This window comes from Micropterus salmoides, unplaced genomic scaffold, assembly GCF_014851395.1.
Source record: "Micropterus salmoides isolate LMB-PRFRI ecotype aquatic unplaced genomic scaffold, ASM1485139v1 Ms_hic_scaffold_18, whole genome shotgun sequence".
Taxonomy (NCBI): domain Eukaryota; kingdom Metazoa; phylum Chordata; class Actinopteri; order Centrarchiformes; family Centrarchidae; genus Micropterus; species Micropterus salmoides.
The window spans coordinates 9,716,644-9,743,440 of NW_024040928.1; the positions used below are offsets into that span (position 1 = coordinate 9,716,644).

Consider the following 26,797-nt stretch of genomic DNA (forward strand, 5'->3'; position numbering starts at 1 on the left):
TTAAATGTCAGAGTAAAATTGGGGGCAGATAAAACTGGAGTGCAGCACATCACAGCTTTAAGATGCTCAAAAGCATGGTGGAATTGACTGGACCAAGGGTGTATATGGTTTAGTCAAAGCTTAAGACAAGCTGGAAAAATTTCTGCAGAATTTACAATATTACCCTTAGTATCCATAGAAGCTATACCGGGGAAAGAAAAACTGTTTTGCTCCCACGCAGTGGGTGGTACCAGGAATGCTTCGCTAAGATCTCTGCATCCGCACACCACATTTGTCTGTTGGCCGAGATACAGGACTGCACCCTTATGAAAACCCAGATTTTGCAGCTGTGAAGGTTAGAGATACTAGCGAAATGTTTGAAACACCTCATTTAGTGGGTACATGAGCAGCCCATTCAACTGCACATAGACATTAGGTTTATGAATTGGACTTGAAGCTTATGCGAGGTTACAGTTTATATTGCAGAATTAAATTTCTGTTGAGAGATATTTTACCTTTGTACAACCAGTAGCCGTTGAGTTTGAGGAGAAATACTCAACTGTGGTGGACTGATTGATCTTTTAATTGGAACTGAATTGAATTTCATTAATATTGTAAAAATAAATTGTTCTTTGTTGGTTGTTAATGACAGAGTATTGATTTGTTTGAAGATTTCATTTTCAGTGTTTTGATGTTTCAGAGGAAAAGAAGAAAGGGAGAGAGTGGAATGGAACAGGATGGATGGATGAAAAACAGTGCATTAGTTGTTCAGTTTAATAGGCCCTCAGGCTGCCTCATGTCAGCGCCAGACTCTCCAATTTGGCTCAAGGATTTTATCACATGCTGTACATCATTTCTCTCCCACTTTTGCTGTCACTTTCCACTTTATACTGCCTAATAAAGTATTTAATCCATGAAATTAATTTAAAATGTAATAGGGCTTTCTGTGAGTTGTAAATACTAAGCCATCTTAGTCTACTGGTGGGACAGGAATCGGCCCTCAGAATCTCATTGCAACATCTTTAGAGGCTGCACACATCAGTGCAGAAATGTTTATGCAAAATGTCCACAAAGTCATTTTCCTCTTACTTACAAGCTTTCTCCACTTTTGTCTGACTTTTTGCAGCTCTCTCTCTCTTTAGTCAGCCACTTCAGGTGAGGAGGTTTGTGGCTTAATCACTGTGGGGCTGTTAGAGGCACTCTATAGGAACCCAGGAGTGGGGCAGCAGCAGAGTGGATGTGACTCTCAACCAAGTTTAAGCACAGCTCTCTACGAACCATTTTCCCTCGTAATAGTACATGTTTCCTGGCAGCCGAGTGTCACTGGAGGGCCACTTACAGGGACAGACACAGCACCTGTGTAGCTTTAGTGTATTTTGTGCTCTGTTTATAATTAAGGGAACACATCCATGCCCAGACTCATCTGACCCTAAGTCAATGGACCTTTGAAAACTCTTATACATAGAGAATGTGGCTGTGTAATTTGTTGCGCAATAGTCTCACGTAGCTCTGCATCACAATTTCTCATCTATTTAATGTTTTACTTCAGTTGCATTCTAAGTTGTGTGTGCTGTATATAAAGACAGTGCCAAGACCCTCCACAGGCTTCCAAAGAGTCTTGGGATACATACTCTATTTATGAGAGCTTATTTTGGTCTATGAGATGGCGTGAAGGGGTTAAGGGCCACCCTGACATGTTATGCCACTAAAGTCTGTGTGACGTCATGACACAAACAGCCTGTCAGCAGTCCTGTAAGCAAACTACGTCTCACTGGCCATCAGCCTGATTCAAGACAGGGTTCTAGGTGAAACATGAATGAAGCAATGGAATTACCCATTGTAATAATTTAATTATTTAAATAAATAAAATTATTGTATATTAAATTAAAGTGTCAGTATGCTGTATGTTGTGGATAAAACAGTACAGCCTCAAACATCTCCCCCTACATTTTCTCTGTGCATATTCACCTCTCCCTCCTTCCTGCCCTCACTTTCTTTGCCCCTTGTCTCCGTTGCTCAGCAGAGGCCCTAAGCCCTGTGGATTGCACATCCATTTAGTGTGGAGCCTGTCAAGCATGCTGATGGTAAATGAGCAAGCTAACTCGTGGCTTTCGTCCTCCCCACTCCACTTTTCTCCGTCTCTACCCTCCATTCCATGTTTCCTTAACATTCTGTGCCTTTTTTCTCACAAGAACATCCCTCTTGTACCACTAAAGCTGTGAAATGTCTGTGCTTTAAAGGGCAAAAGAATTATTTGTTATAAAACCAACCGACCTGGCCAGACTCTGCAACCCCTAATGTAGATACTCAGTAAAGACTTTTATTTAAAGCACCTTGTCACAGATGTTTTTCCCAGTTAGACTGAAGTCACGTTTTTTATTTCACATTTCATACACTAGTGAACTCAATGTTTTTCAAATTAAAAGATAACAAAGAGTGGTCTAACACAAAAATATGGCATATATTAGATGTACAAAGTGCCAGAAGCAGAGGCACATTTGACAACAAAAGGATTTCCAGATTGATACATTTCCTGCAAAGCTTCATATACTCAGCACCCTGCTTACTTGCTACTAGGAATGGGTTTAATTTTAAAAGGAAGACTGCATGTTGCATATGTTGCGTGACCAGTGGAGCGACAGCAGAGATAGACAAACAGGCACAGAAAACAGAGCCCAGGGCCAGCACATGTTAAGCATGTTCATTAATTTCTGTAGTTTCTCCCCTGCTGGCCATGCTTGCTTCCTGGACGTGCCATGGATCTTAATAGACCTTGGATCCCTGCTCCCTGTTTTGAGGCACACAGAAATGCCCTGAGAGAGAGGGAGGGAAATAAGAGAGAGAAAGACAGAGCGAGAGGCACTGTGAAAAATAAAGAGAGATGACAGAAATGAACATATAAAGAACATATGTCATAAGAAATAAATGAGAGAAATGAAACAGGAGAAATAATGGCTGGACGGCCAGACTGAACTTTACTGAACTAACTCTGCACTGTCTACAACTATAAATCCAAGTCAATGTTAATAAAATATTATTGGTATCAACTTTTATTTACATCTGCACAATGAGCAAGCTTTTGTACACTGTAGCAAATATTGACAAGTCTTTGGATGTTACGGTAATGGTTGCACGTGTAACGTCTTAGGCGCACTTTGAGTGAGCAGCTTGTCACGCACAGAGGCAGTTTGCTTTACCTCTAATGAGTCAGCTCTATAGGTTAACACTTAACCAATGATGCACAACCAGCTTAGAGCTGCGTTAACTGTGCAGGGCTAGAGGGCACAAAAAGGACCCCATCAGTGAGCTGCTTCCTGAAGTCCCGCTGTTCCACCAGGACCCTGCGGAGCTCCGTCTCTCTAAAGAGACTTCAAAGGCAGGCATTTGCAGACCCAGTGTAGGCGTTAACCTTTGACTCAGAGGCTCTCTCTGTGCAAACAGGGACAGTCTAATTGATGCAATGCACTGCAGAAAAGGAATAACTTGTCCATGTGGGTAATTGCCATAGAATTGAGTGCTTTAATTTCCATCTCTTATATGGAGACAGACAGTGGCTGTGCATCTACTGTTGCAAAGTGGCAACATTTTTTATGACCTAGTGACCTATAGTTTGCATCTACTAATGTCTCTGTTTATGGCTATGGCTTTAAGAGCTGATTTTAATTTTTTTTTCCATTTATTGGGTTAAATACTCACCTACACTGAAAAACCAAATTATCTGTTGTCTAAGTTCAGGTATCATCATTGTACCGCCAGTATAAGATTAAAAATTGAATTAAGGACAAAATAAAATGTTCAACTGTTACAAGTAGAAGGAGACAAAATAAAGAACTAATATAGAGTAAAATAATTTATAGAAATAGAAAACAGATATTTTAGGGGGGCCAGTAGGTAGGTATGGATTTGAAGATAAGGAAGAATGGCTGGGTGCAATTTTCCACAAACCTCATGGCCTTGAGATGGTCAGATACCAGCACTGCTGCTGGAGATTGAGTCAAGCCCTCGTTGCTCCTTGTCTCCCCAGATAATGCTGAGTGGACACACAGTTCACTCTGGTTAATTTTCCACCTCATGTCCTGGCTCCCTCTCAGAGAGATGGAGAGAGTGATAATCCAGACAGATAACGGGATGCGGTGACTGAAGGAAGGTCACAGGGGCCTTCTGTACGATTGCATTTTGTGTGTATTTCCTGCTAAACACATAACTGGTTGTTTTAGTTTGAAACAGTTGGTGGATGGATTGATGGATGCATGAATGGGCAGACATATGAGTCAATGGATGCTTATTTGTGATGCGTGTCTACTTATAGATGAACACAGGGTGTCTTTCCTGAACTTGGCGTGCTGGAGGGGGAGCTAAACGCAAAGTTGAGATCACTAACAGGAAGTTCTCTGGAATTACATGTTTTGACTTCATTCAAGAGGAAGGTAGGAAAGTTCAGTGCTTTGCAGTATGTTTTAAGAGGCTTCATCACAAATTTACTGAAAATGCTGTTACAGAGAGGCTTAGTTGACTTTTTTGTTAAGTCATAATGTTGACATTCATGGGGTTTCAAGGCTGTCATCATTAGGGTGCCATGCTATGTCTCTTTGCCAATTGACTACCATTCACACAGCTGACTTCAGCCAATCTGTGGCAAGGCATTACGGTAGAGCATCATGCAGCAGCAGAACTTTTTATGTGTGAAGTGTTGTGCATCCAACTATTTTTTTTCCTTGCCAGCAGTTATTCCAGTCGTCTGCACCCTTTTCTTTGCTTTCTGGCATGTCACACCAGCAATATCTGATTTAATGATCCAAAATCTGTTTTGAGTATTTGTGCTTGTGAAGGGCGTGGGCTCATTTAGCCAGGTCATCAGTCAACATGGAAACTTTACACATTTGTCCTAATTTTGTGCTACAACAGTACAATGACACTGTCTCAGGGCAAAGTGTCATTAGGGTTGCATCTATCTACACTGAATGACTCCCACGCGGCATCCAGTATTGAGGCTAATGTGTGTCCCTAAAACATTGTGGTTGTGCAAACACACACAAACACCCAAGGCCTTCAGCCACAGGTGGCAGGTTTGGAAATGGAAAGGATCGCTAAAGTGTTTCCCTTTGCCTTGGATCCCAAACACCTCCCATGGGAACAGAATGTCTTTGTGTCCTAAACTGTCTTTGAAGCCTTTGAATTGGCACTTGGTTGATGTTCATACTGATTTAGCTGTGCTCCTTCTTGTTCACAGGATACGGACCTACTGGATATAGCGCACATAAAAGATGCCAGAAATGGAAAGTGCACCAAAACACCGAAGGTAAGCCTAAGGCCGATGTACTTGGATATGAAAACATATTTAATTAGATGCTTTATGGTTGTGTTTTGGCAATGTGGTGCTACCAGCAGAGTTTCAGGAGCGGGACCACACATCAATCACGTCACTCCCGGCATTTCCATAAATACCCACAAGCCCCATCTCCCATCTCATTCTGCACCCCTTCCCGTCCACCCCTTCCCGTCCACCCCTTCCCGTCCACCCCTTTCTCTGTCTGGTCTCCTCTTCTCCTTCTTCCTCTCCATAGGGTTATAGGGGGGTCCGTCGTGCCCGGGTGCTACGGCGGATTTCCTAGTAGCTTCCCCTCAGCGCTTTCGAATGTCTATTCAGCAACGAAAAGCCTTGTACATCTTTCTGTTTCGATAAACAATAAATCATTTAACTGTATCTGTTGATTGTGGTCCTTGCTAGTGAAAATATGTATCAAATCAAGAAAATACGTTTCAGTATTTTTCTTGTTTTTGTCTATTGAGGCTCTGTGAACACAATGAGCAGTGTACAGAAAGGACAGAGGAGGGCATTTTTGGGTGATGATATGCTTTGTAAGTGTTCGTATTTTTTTTTGCACAGAAATGAAAGCCATGAGTGGGTGTGAGCCCAACCATGAATCAGACACAGTCTGCATCAATCTAGCCAAGAACTATTTTATGGATAGGATTATAATTGGTCATGTAATTGTAATGATTGACATTTAATTATAAGGCTGGTATGTACAGAAATGGATGTAGTTGTTTGTATGTTAGGTGTAGTTAATTTAATGGTCTCTTACATGACCTTCAGCACTTCATATTTTGCATTTAATTTTCTATGTATTTATGTGTAACTGTGTGTATGTGACTATTTACAGTTGTTAGACAGTGATGTGAAGACAAAAGCGTGGAAGGGAAGATCAAATGACACTCAAGATTGACAAACATGATCTGAATTCAAACTCACGCAGTAACAGTACATGGATAGTTTCCCGGGAAAGCATACAAGGCCAAGGGTATTCAAATTTCCATTTCACAACTAATTAAAACACTTTCGATTGTGAGCGATCCGAGAAGAACTCGTAAACACATTTTTTAATCTGGCACGCTGTAATTATCAAGGAATTTGGCACATCCTAGTGTAGTTGCAAAGCCAAATTCAGTTTTCACAGTTAATTTCCCACTTACCAAGCGATGGTTAGAACAATAACCTGCATTCTTATCCACTTTCATATTATATATCCCTGCATAATGACACAATTTCACATATATTTTCTAGTCAATCTTGTGATGAGCTGCTGTTATATAGCAGCGGCAGTCTTCATCGCTTTGACTCAGTGCAGCAGGAGAAGCGAGTGGGGGTCGCGCCCTGCTGCTCTGTGTGGGGAGTGAGTAATGATGGAATGAGTACAATAACACAGAGAGGATTCATGCATTTCTAAACAGCTTACAGAGTGATGCTACCCAGGGAGGAGACATGACCACGTGACAGGTAAGATGGTCGAAGCATTGGAAATCCATTACTGGGAGATGGAGCGATGATGCACCCTGGGCATTGTAATGGGAGCACCAGTGAGACACAGTGTCTGAAGGGTTGATGAGATGAGGAGAGGAAAGGAGGAAAGGGGGGGGGGGGGGGGGGTGATGAAGAGGCTGGGAGGATGAGAGGATCAGAGAGAGGGGAAGGAAAAGTAAGGCGAATTTTCTTCTATGTAAGGTCTGCAGAAGGCGAGAGAAAGGATGAGACAAAGGGAGGAAGGACACAGATATGATGTGAGGTCAAAGGAAGATGTCAGGCAAGAAGCACAGATAATACCAGAATGCAGTTGCTGTAAGTGGACAGCACATTTCGTGGCTTACTTCTTAAGCATTTGTCCTTCACACTTCTTAATGATCTCGTCAGAATGGTGAAGGTTTTGCAAGGATCACTGCGCTGTTAACTTCAGCTTGAGAGAAATGCACAAAAGCTTAAAGAATATTCTCCAGTCAAACAAAAAGCTTGCACATAATACTCAGGAAAGGTATCTGAATAAGTGTAAATGAGTACAAGTGTTTAAAAAATATACAATATTGAGTGCCACAGCAAAGAAACATTTAAAACAGATTTGAATCAACCGTGGTTAAAAACGCTGGCTTACGAGGAAAACCATTAAAACTGATCAATACATTAGCCATGTATCAGTGCTGTCTGTCCAAGGTTGAATCTTAGTACAACAGAGGGTAAAATGAGGAGGAAGCTGATCAAGAGAGGAATCCAAGTTTAAACTTCATAGCTCCAATTTCTACTACAGCTGTTGTGTCTGTTTTGTATTTAGATGCTCTCTACTCTCTAAAGATTGTACTGCTCCTTCTACTCTCACTCAAGAGCTCTCTTAGTGGCATTCATTCATTCATTCATGCAAATTGCACGAAGCCGACACTTTACCAAGATGAGATGTTGGACTCATGATGACGTGTCTGTAAAAAGCTTCAGAAGTGCTTTCATTGTGCAACTCAAGAGTCCTGCGTCCCAGCTGAATATTGTCAGACTGAGATACAATCATTCTCAACAGACTGGATTGAAATGGGCTCCAGATGGAAAGACTGCTTTGGCTGGCCTCTTTTCAGCTCTTGTGTCTACTCTAGCTCAAGTTACTTCATATTGTCGTTGAGCAGCATCGGAATTTCTGTCTAAACGTCATTAAGATTTGGAGCGTGGTGCTGTGTTCACCGGCTCGTCGCAGTGTGTGGGCGGCTCGTCTGCCCTCTGATGAACTTATGCCACCCTGCCCACACAAGCTCCAGCTCCTCAGTTATGATTCATACATTTTCACTGTAAACACACACACACACACACAAACAAAAAAAACACCAATACATTTGTACATTGCGTACACTTACAACTGTATAGACCAAAAATCCCACACAGGAGCACAAACACACTAAAGCACAACAAAAGCAGTGTCCTTTGTTCGACCATGCTCAGGATGATGATGCTAATTACCATGTGTCGACCCTGCCATCATTCAGGCTGATTAGATTGGCTGCTTGATAGAATGACAAGAGGCAACCTTTGTTTGACGTGTGGCTCCAGAAATAAATCACACACTCTTAGGTCTGGTGAGCAAAGCACAGCACTAATACTTGTCCACTTATTGTACAAATTAATAGCTAGCAGATTTGTCATATCCAATGCAGAGAACATACAGCTAAAATCATTTGCTATTGCTTCTAAATTTGAATTGTTCTTTTTACATGCTTTTGTGGTCATCATGGAGTATTCAAACTGTGTGGAAAGGAAGTGAGTATCTGTTTCATTTTTGCAGTGGCATCTGTAATTCATCCATCAGCATAATGAACATTATTTCTTTGTTGTTGGACAAAGAATGGAACAACAGCATATCTATATGCTTTATAGTCATATATTAATTGACAGGGTCTCACAAAAGTCTACAACTTGTATCAGAGATTATTCATTCTAGAACCTCCTAACATTTCATGGTGTTGGCCTTCCATTGGTATTTGGTAGTGCCTTAAAATATTATAGTCTTTATAAGATTTTAATTTTCTTTCTAACGTGTAAAGGAAAAATCTGGAGCCTAGATCTTCACTATAAACAGTAACATTGGGCTAAACTATTCTCCTTATCCAAAATCACAACACTGGAGGCAGGTCAGGCCCAATTGTTCCAAACTATCCATTCATATTTATTAAATCAGCAGATTAGCTTGTTCCCTCTCATCAGCATCAACCAAACAGCTAAAGCCAATCACATCTGCGATCTCATGTACACTTTACCATCCAACTAACTTCTACATAGCTGTGTTCAGAAACCTTCTCAGGAAATGTCCTTCTGACTGAATTGTTCTTTCTTAGCAGATCTGGCAAGAGGAAAATGTAATCAGCATCTCACCATGTTGCTTACAGTAGGTGTCTGACGGACAAAAAGACATGCTTTCTCTCTGTCTCTCTGACAACCAGATTTTATATCTGTATGATAAATGTCCTGCATGTAGTGTCTGTGTAGTTCAGAGTTGTAATATACATCTTGAAAATGGAAAACCTCAATGGTTTTGTGTTCTATACCACAGACTCCATTCTCTGATTCCTTTTTTTATAATGGATTAAAAACATCAAGCAGAGCAGGGTAGGGTGTACAGGGGGCAGAAATATACAGACAGAGTGTGGTCTTGTAATTCAGATATGCATATCTCACCCCAGCCGGAGTTTGCCATGCGCTAGCTGATTATTTTGGTGTGTATGTGTTAAACGAGACAAAGCTTTTCCATCCAATGATACATGTATGATCAGACTGAGGTACTGCTGACTGACTGAGTGGAGCAGATGGCTGTATAGACTAACATGGTCACACACAGGAAGAGGAGTTGTTTGCGCAAAAATAAAATGATAATCATAAAGAATCACAATCAACCGAGAGGGGAACAAATAGATTTCTGGAGTCATGGCTTGTTTACAAAAGCAGACCGTCTGGACTGATGTAGCCACTGTTATCAGCAGAGAAACACATGGAAGTCACTCGCAACTCCAAAACAAAGCTGGAAAACAACCATAGCATGCTGCTACAGTATGCAGTTACAATACCAAAGGATTTGGGTATTGGTGGTTCATTTAAAAAAAGGCATTAGGTTTTTCTTTTGGCTTTCCACTGTCACTGTCTTGATAGTGAATAAAAATCTAATGAACGGACTGAAGTCAGCAGCAGAATCGAGGCTACGATGTTCATTTCCTCCAGAGTTATTTGTTGCTTCAGACTTTTATTGTGAGGCGAGAGGAAGTTGCCGCCGGCTCTGTTACAGTCTAAGCTTGCAGCAGAGAGGACTGCTGCTAAATACAGAGCAGCTTGTGTGTCCCCAGCAGTGTAACAGGATCTGGGAGAGGCCAGAAGGCCATTATCACCACCACTCTGTCTGGCCAACAAAGTCAGCTAAAGCTCCATCTCCCACAGCAGCAAGTGCTAAACAGCTCCACCGAGTACACAGCAAGCTACTGAAGGGTTTACGCTTTGTCCTTATCCAATTCATGTTCAAAGCAGCTGTGCTATGACAGTGTTTAAGGCAGTGATTACATAGTTTAGACAGTAAACATGAAACAGGGCATACGGTATCAATGTCCTGGAATTTATTTTTGGAAATGTGGAGCTTTTTTTTTTCTTTACCAAAACCAGAAAACAGACCCACATCCTGAGTCAACTGCTCTTCGAAAGCAATTCTTGAAGCCAAGTCACTAATATCTCAACGCTCTTAGTTAAAGCTTAAACCAAAACTAACATAAAAAGTTGTTTGAACACAATTGTACGTAAAGAATGCTTTTTATAAATCTTCTTTCTACAGCATGTTTTTTGAGGTTCACAAAAGCCTGTGGCAGAGTTTTTTTCCTCATCTGTGCTGTCTGGCATGTATCGATGAAGGACGACGTCACAGTATGTGTTCCAGTTGCAGCAATCACAGCCCTTCAAATCTATCGATGTAAGTGTGGGCAAGGCCTTTGTCCGACCCTGAACACCTCTGCATGACAAGATGCATGGAAATATTAGGTAGTATGAGTTCAGTGACAGTGATTAGTGTGCTTAGACAGACATTAAATTGAACATCTCTCACCAAAAATAATCTTATAAGAGCTTTGATGAGTATTCACACGCATCTAAGTGCCTCTGCTGGTGGTGGCATATTGTGTGTGTGTGTGTGTGTGTGTGGAGTATGATAATATCTGTGCTGTGTAGAGGTGTCTTGGGTTGTAACACAGTGATATATATATGAAAACAGCTATCTCACCCACATACCAGAGAGACTAATCGTAATTCAAACCCTGGTCTCACCTGCTGCACAACTACACTGGTCCCTAAGAGAAATAATAGCTGATCCCTGCTTACAGGCCGACATGCAGGGATCAGTGCTAACCTATGAGATTTAGATGGATGTTGGCCACACATCTTGCTCTCACTGATGGGCTGTAGATTAGTGTCACATGGTAGTGCGTTGAAATAGTGGACATGAGACCATTAGTGTTTTAATCCTTAAGAATGACAATTGAGCAAATGAGCACTGATGGTTTGACTAGCAGCTGAATATAAAAGGAAACTTTAGGAGGACAATCAATGATAATCTGTCTGTCTGAAGGTCTCTGTTAGGAAGGCTGAGAGAGAGAGAAAGTGTTCAAGAAACAGAGTGAGGGCATAATTTATCTTTGGCTTTGCTACTGGTAGAGTAGAGCTGAAATGTACTATATGGTTCGGTGATTAAACTAGAGCTGAAACAATCAGTAGATTAAACCAGTCCGTTCCCAACCTGTGCAAAAAAGTGGATGGGCTGCAAGTGAACCGCAAGCGAGTCAAGTTTGTGTGTAAATAAAATTAAAAACTTTTTTTAATTTTGAATAACAGTAAATTTCCAGCACATAGCTTTTATTTTAAAGTATCATTTCCTGCCTTAAAGTGACTAATAGACACCTACTTGACAGAGGAAGCTTTTATTTTATTTATTTACTCTTTACCAGGCTGCCCAGCAGAGTATGAGGAGCAGATTTTAAGCCAGACAGTGGGATGGGGAATATAAAAACAACATAAACAGACAGCACAGAAAAAGAACAACACCTGCAAGAGAACGGGGATGGGGGGGTGAGGACTACAGGAAATAGTAGAAGGAAACACCAATTGCAGAAAGCAACAAAATCTGCAAGAGAACGGGGAGGGGGGCTCAGGGCGGAAAAAACAAACAACAAACAAACAAACAAACAAACAAACAAACACAAAAATAAAGAGAGACAACCAGCCGAACAGAAGCAATAAACAGCTGACATAGGAAGACAATTGTGAGAGAAATGAAAATGAGAAACAGTCAAGCAACATAAATAAACAACACAGCACAGCCGTGAGAGCTGAAATATTAAAAATTTATTTAAATAAGTAACTGAAAGAAAAACATCAAGAATAATTCTACCAGGGACAGTCTTTGTTTGTGTGTGTGTCTATATGTAAGACTGTATGTGTCTGTGTGCGTGTGGGTGAATGTGTCTGTATGTGTATGTGTGTGTATATATATATGTATGTGTGTGTGCATAAGCCTGTTACAGAATGTAGTTCTTATTGAGAAAACCGCCAAAACGCCACGCAGTCATCAACATCAGTGCGCAAGTGACGACCCCAACCCACACACTGCGCAAGCACAGCAACACCCAACGCCCGGCAGACCCCCGCGTATCATGCGCGCAAGGCCGAGCAAATGAGAGAAAGCAAGCGGCAGAACACTACGGCGAAAGCCAGCGGAGAAAAACATCAGCAGCAAGTCCCAGCCCAGCAGCAAATGCGCTGTCCAGGCAAGTGGAAAAGTGGGGGCCGCCACGTCAGCCCAACATCCCCCATGCACAGCACGCCCCCCGGTCACCATGCAATGCCAGCCAAACTAGCAACTAGGCATAATCAACTAGCTCAGCTGCATGTCACCATCAACCCACCCACCCGTCAAGGGCCGAGAACACCAGGCTCACACCCAGAACAAACTGGAGCACAGCTCCGCCCCGCACTGGATATCCCGGCAAATAACTTTAGACTGATCGACTCCACGCCACATTGCTGCAGTAATTCAGGCAAAAGGAGCCCCAACTAAGTACTGAGTGCTGGACATGCTCATACTTTTCATGTTCATACTTTTCAGTTGAGGGGCGGCACGGTGGTGCAGTGGTTAGCGCTGTTGCCTCACAGCAAGAAGGTTGTGGGTCCAACCCCAGTTGCCCCAGCCTTTCTTTGTGGAGTTTCCCAGCTTCCTCCCACTGTACAAAAACATGCAGCCTAGGTTGATTTATGACCCTAAATTGTCCTTAGGGGTGAACGTGAGTGGTTGTTTGTCTATGTGTGGCCCTGCGATGGACTGGTGACTTGTCCAGGGTGTGCCCCACCTTTTGCCTGATGCCACCTGGGATTGGCTCCAGCCCCACGCGACCTTGTACGCAGGATAAGTGGTTGACGATGGATGGTCTTTTCAGTTGGCCAACATTTCTAAAAATCCTTTTTTTTGTATTGGTCTTAAGTAATATTCTAATTTTCGGAGATAGTGAATTTGGGATTTTCATTAGTTGTCAGTTTTAATCATCACAGTTAAATGAAATAAACATTTGAAATATATCAGTCTGTGTGTAATGAATGAATATAATATCCAAGTTTCAATTTTTGAATGTAATTACTGAAATAAATCAACTTTTTGATGATATTCTAATCATATGACCAGCACCTGTATTTGTTAAAGGCAAAGTCATGTAGTAGATATTTTTGAACTGACTGAAATATAAGCTTTCAAAAAGAAGATTGTGCAATGGACAAGTCAGGTTTACAAGGGAATATTTTACATATTTCCCAGCAAGTGGACACCACAGGGAGAAATGCTCTGACAAAAGCTATGATGGCACATCTGGGTAAACTGCACGACCGATCTAACAACTAGTTTACCGAGAAATGTAGGTGTGATATGTGGATACCCCTTTGGAATCCACATTGAAAGCGTCACATTGCTGAGCAATGAGGTTTCATGTGACAGCATGCTGAAAAGGAAATTCACCAAGGTGAGCCTCTCTCAGTTTTGGTGTATTGTGATGACTGAGTAGCCCTCCATGCAATCAAACATATCCTACCATTCAGCACAATGTGTCTTTGTGAATGTGGCTTCTCAGCTCTGTTCCAGCTGAAGAGTAAGCATAGGCATAGACACCCCCCGACTTTGAGACTTATAAACAGGAATAGCTGTGGCCGGAAGTTATATTTTCAGGTCATCCGTCACGTTCTCTTGAACGCGATATTTCAGGAATGCCTTGAGGGAATTTCTTCAAATTTAGCACAAATGTCCACTTGGACTCAAGGAACAAGTTTTTGGCCATAACTCAAGAATTGAAGACCATATTTCACAGTTGGTTGGACAATAAATTGGTGACACTTTTTACTCAAAGGTCACTGTGACCTCAAAATTACTTTGGCATTTTTGGCCATTACTCAAGAATTGGAGCAGTAATTATAATACAATTTCACTCAGATGTTCAATGGGATACAATGATAAAGTGATGACATTTTTTACCTGACAGGTCAAAGGTCAACTTCATAGTTACATCATAATGTCTGGAAATGCATGTTTTTGGCCATTATTCTGTCAGACCGTTTGTCAGGTTTATTGCAGCAAGTACACACTAAAAACTCCTAGGTCAAAAATAACCCATAATGGGTAATTTTTGACCCAACTCCTGGGTTAAAAACGGACCAACTAATTTCTGGGTTATTTCAACCCAGAAAATTTGGTTATTCTTTTTGACCCAGCTTCTGGGCTAAATACCTGACCCAAATGTTGGGTTAAAAAAAACAACATTGTAGTTAATATAACCCAACTTCTGGGTCAAAAGAACAACCCCAATATAATAATAATAATAATAATAATAATAGTAATAGTAATAATAAATAATAATAATAATAATAATAATAATAATAATAATAATAATAATCTTTATTTGTAGAGCACTTTTCAAAAACAAGTTACAAAGTTCTTTAACAAGTGTAAAGACAATAATACCTAAAACACAATAATACAAAAACAATACAAGATAAAAGCAAGAAAACATTGGGTTGAAATAACCAAGAAATTAGTAAAAATCAAAAATAATCTAACTTGTGTTATTATGCCAGTATGCCTTATTTCAGAAAATAAAACTTTGTTTTACATTATATCTGTCACGTTGTGGTGCAGGCAAGTAAAGTAACTCCAAAAGGTACAGACAGGATGTACACACACTAAACAAGACTACAAAGTAGAACGGCCAAAGACTGAAGGAACTAAATACTAACACAGATGAACATTGACAGAACACAGGTGGAACAGATGATGATGATGGTAATTAACTAAACACAAGTGATGCAAATGAACTAAATGACAGAAACCATGGAAACAGATGAGTGGCTGGAAAACAGAACAAAGGAAGACATGTGACTAGGGGTGACTGTGACAACATTACACACTTCAAGCACTTTTACATTTTTATTGCATTAAATTAAATTAAACTCTATTTAAAAAAATTAAAAATACTCTCTAACATTCTCTCTCAAACATTCAACAACATTCAATAACTGGATTGAACTTAAGGCTTAAAGTCTTCAAAAATTGGTTGTGTCATGTCATGTGTGACTTTACACGGACTTTAAACTAGTTAGATGTACATGGCAACCACAGAATTACCACGGCTAACGATATGTGGACACAGAAAAGTTTACGTTACATCAACACTGAAAATACTCGCTTACCTTGAATACACGGCGAAGTTGCACCGAAGAAGCACAGGCCAAAACAGATCAAGCGCCAGTTATTTCAAACAACTGTTGTGAGAAAATTCCAGAACAACTGCGGGGGGGTTGCTATATATTCATGCCAATAAAGTTCATTTGAAGATGGGTTATGCTTTGAAAAATAACCCAGAAACCCAAACAACCCAGGAATTGGGTCAAAATATTAGCCCTATAACCTAGAAAATGGTTACTCTCTGAAAAAATAACCCATAATTTTAACCCAACACAACTAACCCAGAAAATGGGTTGAAGAAATAACCCAGGAGTTTTTAGTGTGTACAAAATATATCAAAATGAATGAATTGGTGAATCTTTTGACTCAAAGGTCATTGTGACCTCAAAATGAACTGAGCAATTCCAGATTTCACACACATGTTGACTGAGACGACATAATGGGTGAATAATAAATAGCACAGTACAGGCTTTCCTACATTTCGTCCATTCTGCCTTTCACTTCCTGTCTTAGTAAGTGAGTTTCTCCTACAGCGCAAAGAGTAGCCTCACGTCTAAAAATGCCAGGTGAAAACAACCTCACCTCATTTATACTGTATAAGAATCCATTTTTACATAATATTCATATAAGTATATGTGTACCTGTTTAGCCAGTATGTGTATAACAATCCTTCGATAATCAGTTCAACAATGTATATTCACCGGAATTCTACATATATATCATCATTAACATCAATATAGTGATGACTTTGATTTAGCCAAAAATGCACTTTTCAGATTCAAACTAATTGGAAAGACCCTCAGACTTTGTTAATGGGAATAAACTTATTATCAAGCCAACTTGTTTTTTCTGTCTTTACAATAGCACAGCAACTATTTTATTTGGCCTGTTAACATGGATAACTTGGCCATTTTCATGTTACTGGTTATTAAGCCACAAAATGCCCTTTTTTGGTTGCAGTGCTATTTACTGAGTTAAATATCCATTATACTTTAAGCCCACATGTTGTTAAATGAAATTGAATATGTGGTAATTAAGCTTATGGGTGAACCTTGAACAAATGACTTAGGAGAAATCTGGACCTTGAGGCTTGACCAGTGACCTTTGATTTAACCACCTATTAATTTTTCTTGTGTTGTTCAGGCAGACTCATTGTGCTACTATGTGTATTATTATTATGCTAGACAAATAGACAAAGCTGTGTAAGATCAGTGTTTTGTTCAGGATCAGTATTGTCGTTTTTGCTAAAAGAAATGATTATCAAAATTGTTGCCACTTATAGATTTATCCTATAATAATTTCAGCTCTCCTCTAGAGTTTTTATTACTTGGTGCTACGGACACATTTCGGTCTGTTCCAGAAAAGTGCAAGAGAGAGAGAAGAGCGCAATTAATTGAATAGAAAAAAAGGGGAGAGATTTGTTTGTGGTAAATTTGAATGAATATTAGTGTGGCTCGTCCTTCCTCCCCTGCGGGCTCTGCTCAGAGACATTTTAGTGCACAGAGGCATGAAACTGATTGTCAGTTGACAGGGTCTGGAGAGAGAACTCCCACACACTCCCATTTTAGATATGATTCACGCTTACATACACACTAGACGCAAGCACACATGCTGTCAAACTCATAGATCTTTGAAGTATGGTGGTTACTGAAATAAACATACCATCACAAGCATGTACCATCCCCTCTCTCTCTCTCTCTCTCTCTCTCTCTTCTCTCTCTCCTTAGTCAGTCTGGCACTCTTAATCAGACAGTTCAGTCAGCACTAATATGTGAAGACACAGAGAGATTGGATACCGATTCTGTTGCTCCTCACTATGGTTTTCATCAGGGGGACTGGCTGCAGGGCAAATGGCAGCTTGCAGTAAGAAGTGATTAAAGTAAACAGGTATATGGACTCATTGATTTTTATAAAAGAAACTGCAACACCATTTGTCATCAGTCAGAGACAAGCAATTGATCAGCATCACGCATTGATGTAACCTCCTGGCAAGCAGCAAGCAACTGTAGGGAATGAGAAAGGGCCAGAGTAAAGAAAACAAAGCAAAGAAAAGCTTAGCATGATGGACCCTGATGGGTTTGATTCTTCAGTCAATTACTTAGGTGATCCCTGCACACAGATGAATTCCCCTGGTGCAAAGCAGGCTATCTCATTACCGCTCATGGAGAAATCGAAGGTGATGCTCGCTCTGTCTTCGGTGTACCTCAGAGGCTGCTCCTGTTCTCAGCTAACATGAGACAGAGCTGCTGGACCAGGATGAATGGGGAAAAGAATGACTGAACGAATGAAGAGATGAAATAGAGACTGTAATGATGAACAGAGCAGCCTGTGTAAGCCCAGTGGGAGAGTTACCCAAGTGGGTCCAGAGATGACTATCTTGGTGAAAAGGCCAGAAGGAGCACAATGGTGCACCTGTGCAGGTAAAGTTCCCACCTTTTGCAAAACCCAAGCTGGAATGTCTTAAACAATTTACTCAGGAAAGGAGAATTCTATCCAGAATTTGTTTATATCCCTTTGTTTCATTGTATTATTTTAACTTGTTAGGGAAAAGAATCAAAGAGAGAATAAGGGATATGAGTTTGGTTGTCTGCTTTATGGATCAGCCAGAACAAATGAGAATCATTTTTTACCTGAAGCTTCACAAACAAGCTGTTACATCCAATAATATAAGACATTCACAGTGTTGTATTTGTTTCTTAGCTGTTCCTGTTATTGATTTTAGTTAAGTCAACTGTGCACTATGCATTGTATCAGAGATATCAAAGAAGGTGTCACTGGTTAGATGCAATAGAAAAGTCTCACAAAATTACAGAGCGCTTCAGAGACACAGCAACAGGAGAGGAAGACACATTTATATCATAACTGTGCAGCCAAAAGCTTGACTGGAGGTCAGAAAATCATGCAAGAACAAAAGTACTGAAAACTATCAATGTGGACACAAATGCATTTCTGGCTTGTGATGACCCTTTTCTTTAGTCACTGTGCCGGTGTCAGTCTATTCGAGAGAAACTTGGCACACGTCTCCATGTCATCAGATGTGACATTTTGTTAACCCTACAAAGGTCGTCCCAGTGGAACTGGAGCTGATCAAGATGTGCGCGCTCAGCCTAGAGAGTAGAGCTGCTGCCAGCAGAAAGTCAGCATTTTAGCTGGTAAAGAAAAGTCGGTGTTAAGACAGACACACATTTGTCTATTCATTCATTTGTTTCCTTCAGGCAGGAGGTGGTCAGTCCACATATGCAGTCAGATGTACCCAACGTCCCTATCAGATGAGCTGAAGTACTCTGGCCTTTCATCAACGCCGGTCTTGTTTAACGTGTTCATTTTAACAGATTTTAAAAATGTATGCTAAAAACGAAGACATAACATAACATTTTTCATACAATTGTATTGTCAATGTTTAGAACAGTTTGTTCACGTTTGCATTCCTACTGCTACTACTTGGAGTGGCAGAAGATGCATCTTTCAACCACTGATCCATTACTTTGAATAAACTATTATTAATAAATTATTGTTATTGTGACAGAACATTTACTAAAGGTCAGCATCTGGCCAATATATAATCCTAACTGGGAGGGTTTTTTACTAAACACAATGTATGTGGATATATTTTTGTTTAAATCATAATTTCTATTTTTTCAAATTAGTTGAGCTATTCCACAATCTTTCCATGTACCCACTGGTGACTGTAAGTACCACCAAGAGTACCCTTGGTTGAGAATAAGTGTTATAGAGTATAGCAGCCATCATTCTTAACTCATTTAGCCTGCCATTGGCAGGTTACTATATGTCTACAATCAGTGGCTCTTAGCAGATCGACTGATCTCAGTCTCGATTTAGGTGTTCTTGAATGCGGGACAATCAATATATCAGGGTCAATATATTGAACCAGTTGCTGGTTCCAGTACATTACTTAACATGCTGATGTTTGGCTAAATTTGGTGTGATTTAAATAAAAATAAATATTTTGTTATCACATTGTTGTAAATCACAGGCATGCCAAGTTGTAGACTCTAATTGGGTCATTTTTTTTAAAATAAAGCTGCAATATAAATAACAAACTAAATGTGTATATATAGTGTAGACATATATCAGTATCTCGAATAATGTTTGTACATCAACATAATTATCTCAAACCCACTCAATCCCTGCGTATTAATACCTGGTGAAATGACACTGATTAAACATTCAGTGGCCCCTGCACTGTCTGTGCACATATTACTCACACACATGCCACACACCAATATACACTGGCCACCTTGCAGGTGAGTATGAAATATGAGGGGTTATGACTAGTCTGATGGGTCTGTTACCATAGAAACCATAAAGAGAAGAAGACAAACATAGAGCTAACAAGAGCAGGAAAGGCTCTGTGACACACAGTTGCTTTCCGTTTGACAAGAGAGCATAGGAAAGACCATGTCAACTACTAATTAAGTCCCCTCTCATCTAGAAACATTCACACCTCTTCTCTTCTGTGTGAGTCCAACCATATGCCTCTGTCAGTCTAGGGAGTTTGTGAACTACAGTAATTGAAGGAACATTTGCTGATATCTGTTAGTTGTTCCAGACTTGTGAGGGACATGAGTCAAAAAACAATAATAATAATAAATAATAGTAAATAGTAATAGTAATAAACAATAGTAATACATTTTATTTGTAATGCACTTTGCATTTGAAGCAAATCTGTGCTACAGTTAAGATCATAAAAGCAAGGTAAAAACATCAATATAAAATGCAAATAGATAATGAAACAACTTGCAGGGTTAATTAAAACTCATACGTTCTGCTAAAAAGAAATGTTTTCAGTCCTTTTTTAGTCTCAGTAGTCTGAGGTGCCCTCAGATGGTCGGGGATGGCATTCCAGATCCGAGGAGCAGCAGAATAGAAAGCCTGATCACCCATAGTGCTGAGCTTAGTCCTGGGGAGAAGGAGACGGTTAGAATTTGTTGAGCGGGGGGATTGTGTTGTAGTTAGAGGGGTGAGTAGTTCTTTCGGGGGGGGGGGCATTTTCATAGATGCACTGGTGGGTGAGCAGGGAGACCTTGTATTCAATCTTAGCAGAAACGGGAAGCCAGTGGAGTGAATGGAGAATGGGTGTGATCTGGTTGTACTTTCACACTCTTATCAGAATCCTTGCAGCACTGTTCTGAAACTTTCCCAAAACACAGTTTATTGCAGCATCTTCTTTCAAACCCAGCAAATGTGACACTTAAGGACTGCTATTCAGTGGCCCTTCAAATGTTCACAAATCTGTAGTGAGCTATTAGATCCTCTGGCACTGCCTCAGAACCATTTTCATGATCATTTCCATGAAAGATTTATGGAAAAATAAATCTACCTTTTTAAAAGTTGATGCTTTTGGAAGCAAATGTCCCAAATGACTCATAACTTTAATTGAAAACCATAATCTGCCTTACATTGCTACTGATCATGAATGCTAAAGAAGCGGGGCTAATGAAGTACTGTTAATCATTGATCATTGATCATTTCAAACTGTAGCGATCTCATTTTGGAAACAGACATGCATAGTTAAATAAACACCCAGACAAGCCTGTAGGCAGAATAGAGTTTCTCCCCTTTTCTCTCCAATTTGTTCAGATTTAATTGGGGTGATCAATATCTTTTCTGAGTTTCCCACCATACTGTTATCATCCATCTATTCATAACAGATATGTGGTGAACAGATTGGAGAATGGATGAGATGAGAAAGCAGCTTCTGGGGATTCTGTTCATTGCCGCCTTGGTCACACTAGTCAGCTCCTAACACCATTAATCAAATAGGTTAGCCCGGTGGACGTAGTGCTCATGGTTGTGCTTGTGTGATAGTTTTTTGTGGCTGTATGTGTAAATGTGTGCTAGTGTGTGTGTGTGTATGTGTGTGTGTGTGTGTTTTTAAGGGACCTTTCCAAAGCCGAGACATAAAGAGACAGGTAACCTTTCTTACTCCCTCAACGATCCTTTCCAAGCACAACAGCACGCCAAAGACTTAATTGGTTTTCGATAGTAAATCTCAGGAGGGTTAGTAAAGAAAATGTCTGATTCTTAATGCTGCTGCTCCAGAGACCACAGAGCTCTCTCAAACTATTTCCTGTCCAAAAGACCAGAGCAAATGGAAGTGGAACACGCATTTCTTCTCTCTCGCTTGGTTTTCTCCATTGAATGATGTTTGGATAAACTTAAGTGTGGATCCGAGAACTTGAATACTTCTTTTTCTTCTTTAATGATTTAATGTTCTGTGCACTTGTTTCCACAGGAAGTTGTATTCCATTTGTTGCAGCCATTTGTTTGGCCAAGAAAAGTCCCCTCCACATCCATTCAAACCACGTGGTTTGGTAGCTGACAGACTGCAGGTTCTGGTTCACAAGTGTAACACTTCCCAGAGATGCTGACAACTCTCTCGGAAAAAACATGTCCACTTAATAAGTATTGTAGCCTCATGTGCAGTTTTAAAATCCTATTTTCTTAACACTACATCAATATTCTGTCAGTAGAATGAGCCAGCTCCATTTCCTTTTCTTCTATTCTTACAGACCTCATTATACCCGCCTTTTGCTACATTTCAGTACTTTTCAAACTGTTTGTTTTGTTTAACATTCAATACTAAGGCAGACCATTGCATAAGAATCAGGAAAACCTTCATTCAGAAATATCTTTAGTTAAAAGCATTCCACATAAAACAAGTGGAGTTATATCACCCCATTGTAACATAATTTACTACAATTATTGAAACGTTTCTTTAAGCCAATCTCTCCTCAAAGGCTCATTGTTACACACTACACTGCAGGAAGCACTACTGTCCTAAGCAACTGGCAGGCGTTTAGCTTGAGTAGGATATAATGCTCTATGCCAGTAAATATTGTCATGAATATAGTCTCCGTCTGCCAATTGGTCTTGTGTATGTTGATATTGTATCCATATGCCCTCACATTAATGTGAGGCAATTGTAATGTCCACCAACCATGATGACAGCTTTCATATACTGTACTTCAGGGTGGAAAAGAGTGTGGAAGAGGACGGATGTCTGATTTGATTAAAGGTATTTTGACTTGACATGGTAGGCTGACATTGTTGGTGATAGAAAAGGCATTCGTTTGGCCTGCATGTTGTGCAAGTATCTGTTATGATGTGCACAATTAATATGTGGCTTTTGGTTAGAATTATATCCTAGATGAAGTGATTCACACTAGCTAAGGTTATTCAAAATAATACCTAGTTTTTAATACCTAGTCTGTTACATGTTACTGTTAAGACAGTGTGCTCCTGCACTTTGACATGGCTGTCAATTGTCAAGCTCCTGGATTGAATAAGAGGATTGATAAACACAATGTTAATACAAAACCCTTATATCCTGTTTTCTACTCCTAAAGGACAGCCGAGAAACAAAAGCAGCAGACAGTGACTCTAGTGAGCACTGGGGATTTGATTGTGCCTCTCGCTTTCTGCCTCATACAAAAAGAATCCCCTAATTTCTAGGCACTGTTAGCAGCGGATTACAATCAGAGGTTTCTCTGATATTCAGCTGTTTTGGATTGTCTGTCTTGTTAACAGGTGGCAGGCATTTTGTCTAGCCACATCTCCTGGTCTACCATTAGAAACCGAGACTGGCTAATTAAGCTAAGAGGTGCCATAGGTGTCTGTTGTCTGGTACAAAACAACCGTGGACTGATTATCATCTTTTAGAAGAGCTCGGTCACACAGAATCATAGCCAATCAGATATGGAGGACCATGGAGTGTTGATTTCTCTCATCATGTGTGCCATTAACACCGTGGCATCTTGAAATGGGGTCTCCCCAGATCACTGTCAGCTCTGTTGTCAGCTTGGTGCATTTGCTCAACCATAAACCATAGTATTAAAAGGCCTTTTGAATATATAAATATATATATCCAAGGGCTTGTTCGAACATTCAGTAATGTCTTGTTGGCAGATCAGTGGAGCACACAGATGCCATACCAAATGGGGCGTTATGTGAGACTGGTAGGTGGCTGGATGGTTGGTGGCTGCCATGGTCTGGCATGGCCTGGCCCGGCAGATGGTCTAGGTATGTCGGGACAGCGCGCTCTCTGTGTGACGGTGAAGCTAATGATGGCAAAAGGCTAAATGATGACTACAGACAGAGGATAAATCACAATTATCACTACTCGATGCTTACCAAGGATCCTCAAATGTTTGCAGAGGGATTTGGAGGCCCAATTAGGGTTGTTTATGCACAGAATTATGTCCCCCAGTAAATTTTGCTCTCCTTACTGCAGAACAGTAGTGTGTGAACTGGCTTGACAGCGTGGTGCTAAACAACTTTTTTCAGATTTTTTTTGTGAAGGCCTAAACGACCCTCCATACCGTGCTGTCTGGGGCAAATACCTCCTGACCGTCTCACTGACATAAGAAGTTCCCAAAACACAGTTCTGCTGTGACATTCTGTTTCACTCAAGATAAGCCATGACAATTCAGTGCTGCAGACTGTAACGGTGGTTTGTTCTATGAGACTCACCTAAATGGCAGGCTCAAATGCCTCAAGACTGTAATGTTTATTTTGTGAAGCATCATTAGGATTCAGTGCTTTAAAGACTGTGAAAAAAGTTAACATTATGTGTTCTTTTGTCAACTGTTCCTGCCAAATATGGTAAGACATAATTTTTCATACCAAAATAGTATAAAAATCAAAAAATAAAAAGTTGAAATATTTTTGTGGGAATATATTGCCGATATCCAATCAATCATATTCAATCAAATGTGATTTTGACTAGCTAACCCTGCCCATCATATAAAACTGCAATTATTGACCATTAGCTCGTTGGTCGTAATAGCTAGCCAAGTAATATCATGGATCAGAAAATGTGTTTTGTTAACATTTCCAAAGAATGTGGTTGAGTTCTAATTCATTCTAATTTATAAGTAAATGAGCAGATATGAAAAGCTTTTTAGGCAACAAGATTTCAGTTTTCAGTCAGGGACTTTATATAATAAATACACTTAAAATCCTTCTCTCCACTTCCAGTTAGCCTTATTGTATTTGTTTTTCTGCAGTTTACAATTGCCATATAATGTGGTGGAGACACCACATCGTTACCATGGCTGTGACTAACCCTGATAATTAGACAATGTAAAAACAAGAAATGCTGGTGATGTATCTGTAAATTTTCCTGCCAGACACTGGCTATAAATGTTGTGTCTCTATACTATGTAGGGTTATTTTAAAGGCCATTTTGAATTGTAAGCCATGAACTGTATTATTGCACAACTCCTGTGCGTCATTCAGATTAGCCTAACAAATCAGGACAAAGCCATGTCACTGGGATGAATAAAGCCAGCTCTCTGTGTGCGTCTCCATCAGCAGAATGACGAAGCACAGCTCCTTCTCTTCAGCTTCACTATTACTTTATACTGCATGTCGACTACTTCTGATGCTACACAGTACACAGTCCTCCCCTTAGACCTGCAGGAATGTACTCCAATAAACCCAATTGGTTCTGGTCAAAATTATTAAAGATGTCATTGGGGCTGGACTCTGCTTAGTGTCCTCTACAAAGCAGGAACCCTGCATATTGGAGTATTTTGTCATGAAGGAAGGGGGGGTGTAAGTAAAAGATGGCAAGAATGGAAACAGCTAGAGGGAGAGGACATATGCTGCCTCCTTACAGCAACAGCAGTGACAGAGCATCTACAGCCCAAAGGCTGTACTGTGTGAGGGTTTTGTATAAATTATTTACCTGGGGACCCCATTGTGGACAATTCACCTGCGGGGTCTCTCTCCATGGGGCTCCTGGTTCTTGGAGGGCCCAAGCAAGTTGCCATAGGGAAGACTGAAGGCTGGAAATTGCCCTCTTTCCAAACACACAGCTTGCTGTACTGTGAGTCTTTGCAGGCTTCTTTGAGGGAAAGAGGCTGATCTTAACAGAAGTGAAATCAGATTAGGTTCACTTGAGATACAGTGAGGGATAGAAAATAATATAGTCTTGTCGTAAATGTTTCTAATGGTTTGGATTTGAGGTGGGGTTAGTCAAATGTAGATGAAGGGCACAAATTATGTTATCATGTCATTCTATCGTGTTTTGCTTCTAGCTGGCTGGCAATCGCCCATTGTGGCAATGTTTGTAATTGTGAAAACACAGAAAACACATCTGGGGAATTATCTATGGCGCATTTGTCTATCTTCTGCATGTGTTTACACAATTGCTAATAATACTTATAATAATTGGTTACTTTATTGATCTCATCTTAGTATCCCCCCTCCACAGTGAAACTACAAGTTCAGGGTTACTGAAGGTGGAAATCCAGTGTCTATAGCTCAAGGATGCATAAAATGTTTATCAGCCTTTGTGTGGGTGTATATGCATCTGTACCTTCTCAGATGCCAGTGCATGTGACGCTTCCATGTGTGCATGTACTGTTTGTAGTGATTGCTTTTAGCTGTTAGCAGAATTTTCTCAGCATTTCCATAAGTCTGTCCACACTAAATTAGAGCTTCTGTATGACTACAGGATAATTACTGTAGTTATGTACCTGCCAGTTTTCTGGTGCCCGGGGGCTTTTTTTAGTGCCACCACTGAAGGACTGCCACTTGATGGACATCTTGAACAGAATAGGTTTCATCCACCTCACAAATTGATGCGAATGACTCAGAGAGGTGGGAGTAATGACCAAAATACCTGGGGCACGCTGAGATGGAGGAAGCACATAAGTAATAAGGAAAAACTAGCAAGCAGAATTAAAAACTTTGTCAAAGATTTAAATCTCATGTACTTTAGGTGAAATTGTATCAATTGGGCATTTTATCAGGAGTTCATTCCACCTTGTCCTTACCTTGGGTGTCAGTTTTTAAATTCTTTGATTAAGTTATCTTGGTTTAAATGTTTGTTTAACCCCTAACTTCACTAGGTCATTTGTCTGAGATGTTTACTTTCCTTTTTATATAATTCATTTAGCTATGTTAAATGTTTCTTAGATGCCAGTGGATAACATCACACTCCGAAGCACCCGTTTATAAATTTCTCAGCTTTGTTTTTGGCAGTATACCATTTGATTGCACAACACACTTGTCATTTTTTATTAAATTCTTCAACCAAGTGTGTTGCGCGTTTAATATCATTGCCAGCTCAGCCAAGTGGCTCGTGTGCTACTAAGTTTCTCCCCAGTGCTCTCCAGTTTCGTCTGATTCCCGTTCTAATGAGAAGTGCTGAGCTGGTGAGTCACAGCGGTTGATTAGTTTTCTCCTGCTGGAGTTCATGTGGTGTATCTGAGGTCAGCTCCTTCCTGTCTGTGACTCTA

The 26,797-nt window shown here is 40.3% G+C and overlaps 1 protein-coding gene across 4 annotated transcripts in view; it reads left to right on the forward strand.

Moving 5' to 3' along the window:
• LOC119908521 (1-phosphatidylinositol 4,5-bisphosphate phosphodiesterase beta-1) overlaps positions 1 to 26,797 on the forward strand; it is a 167,013-nt gene that overhangs the window by 78,518 nt on the left and 61,698 nt on the right. For all 4 annotated transcript variants that reach the window (XR_005445302.1, XM_038726266.1, XM_038726264.1 and 1 more), the window contains one exon: positions 5,210 to 5,278. Coding sequence is in view for 2 of the 4 variants with exons in the window: in XM_038726264.1 (XP_038582192.1) it covers positions 5,210 to 5,278 (69 nt within the window). In the remaining 2 variants the exon portion in view is untranslated. The remainder of the gene's footprint in view (positions 1 to 5,209; positions 5,279 to 26,797) is intronic.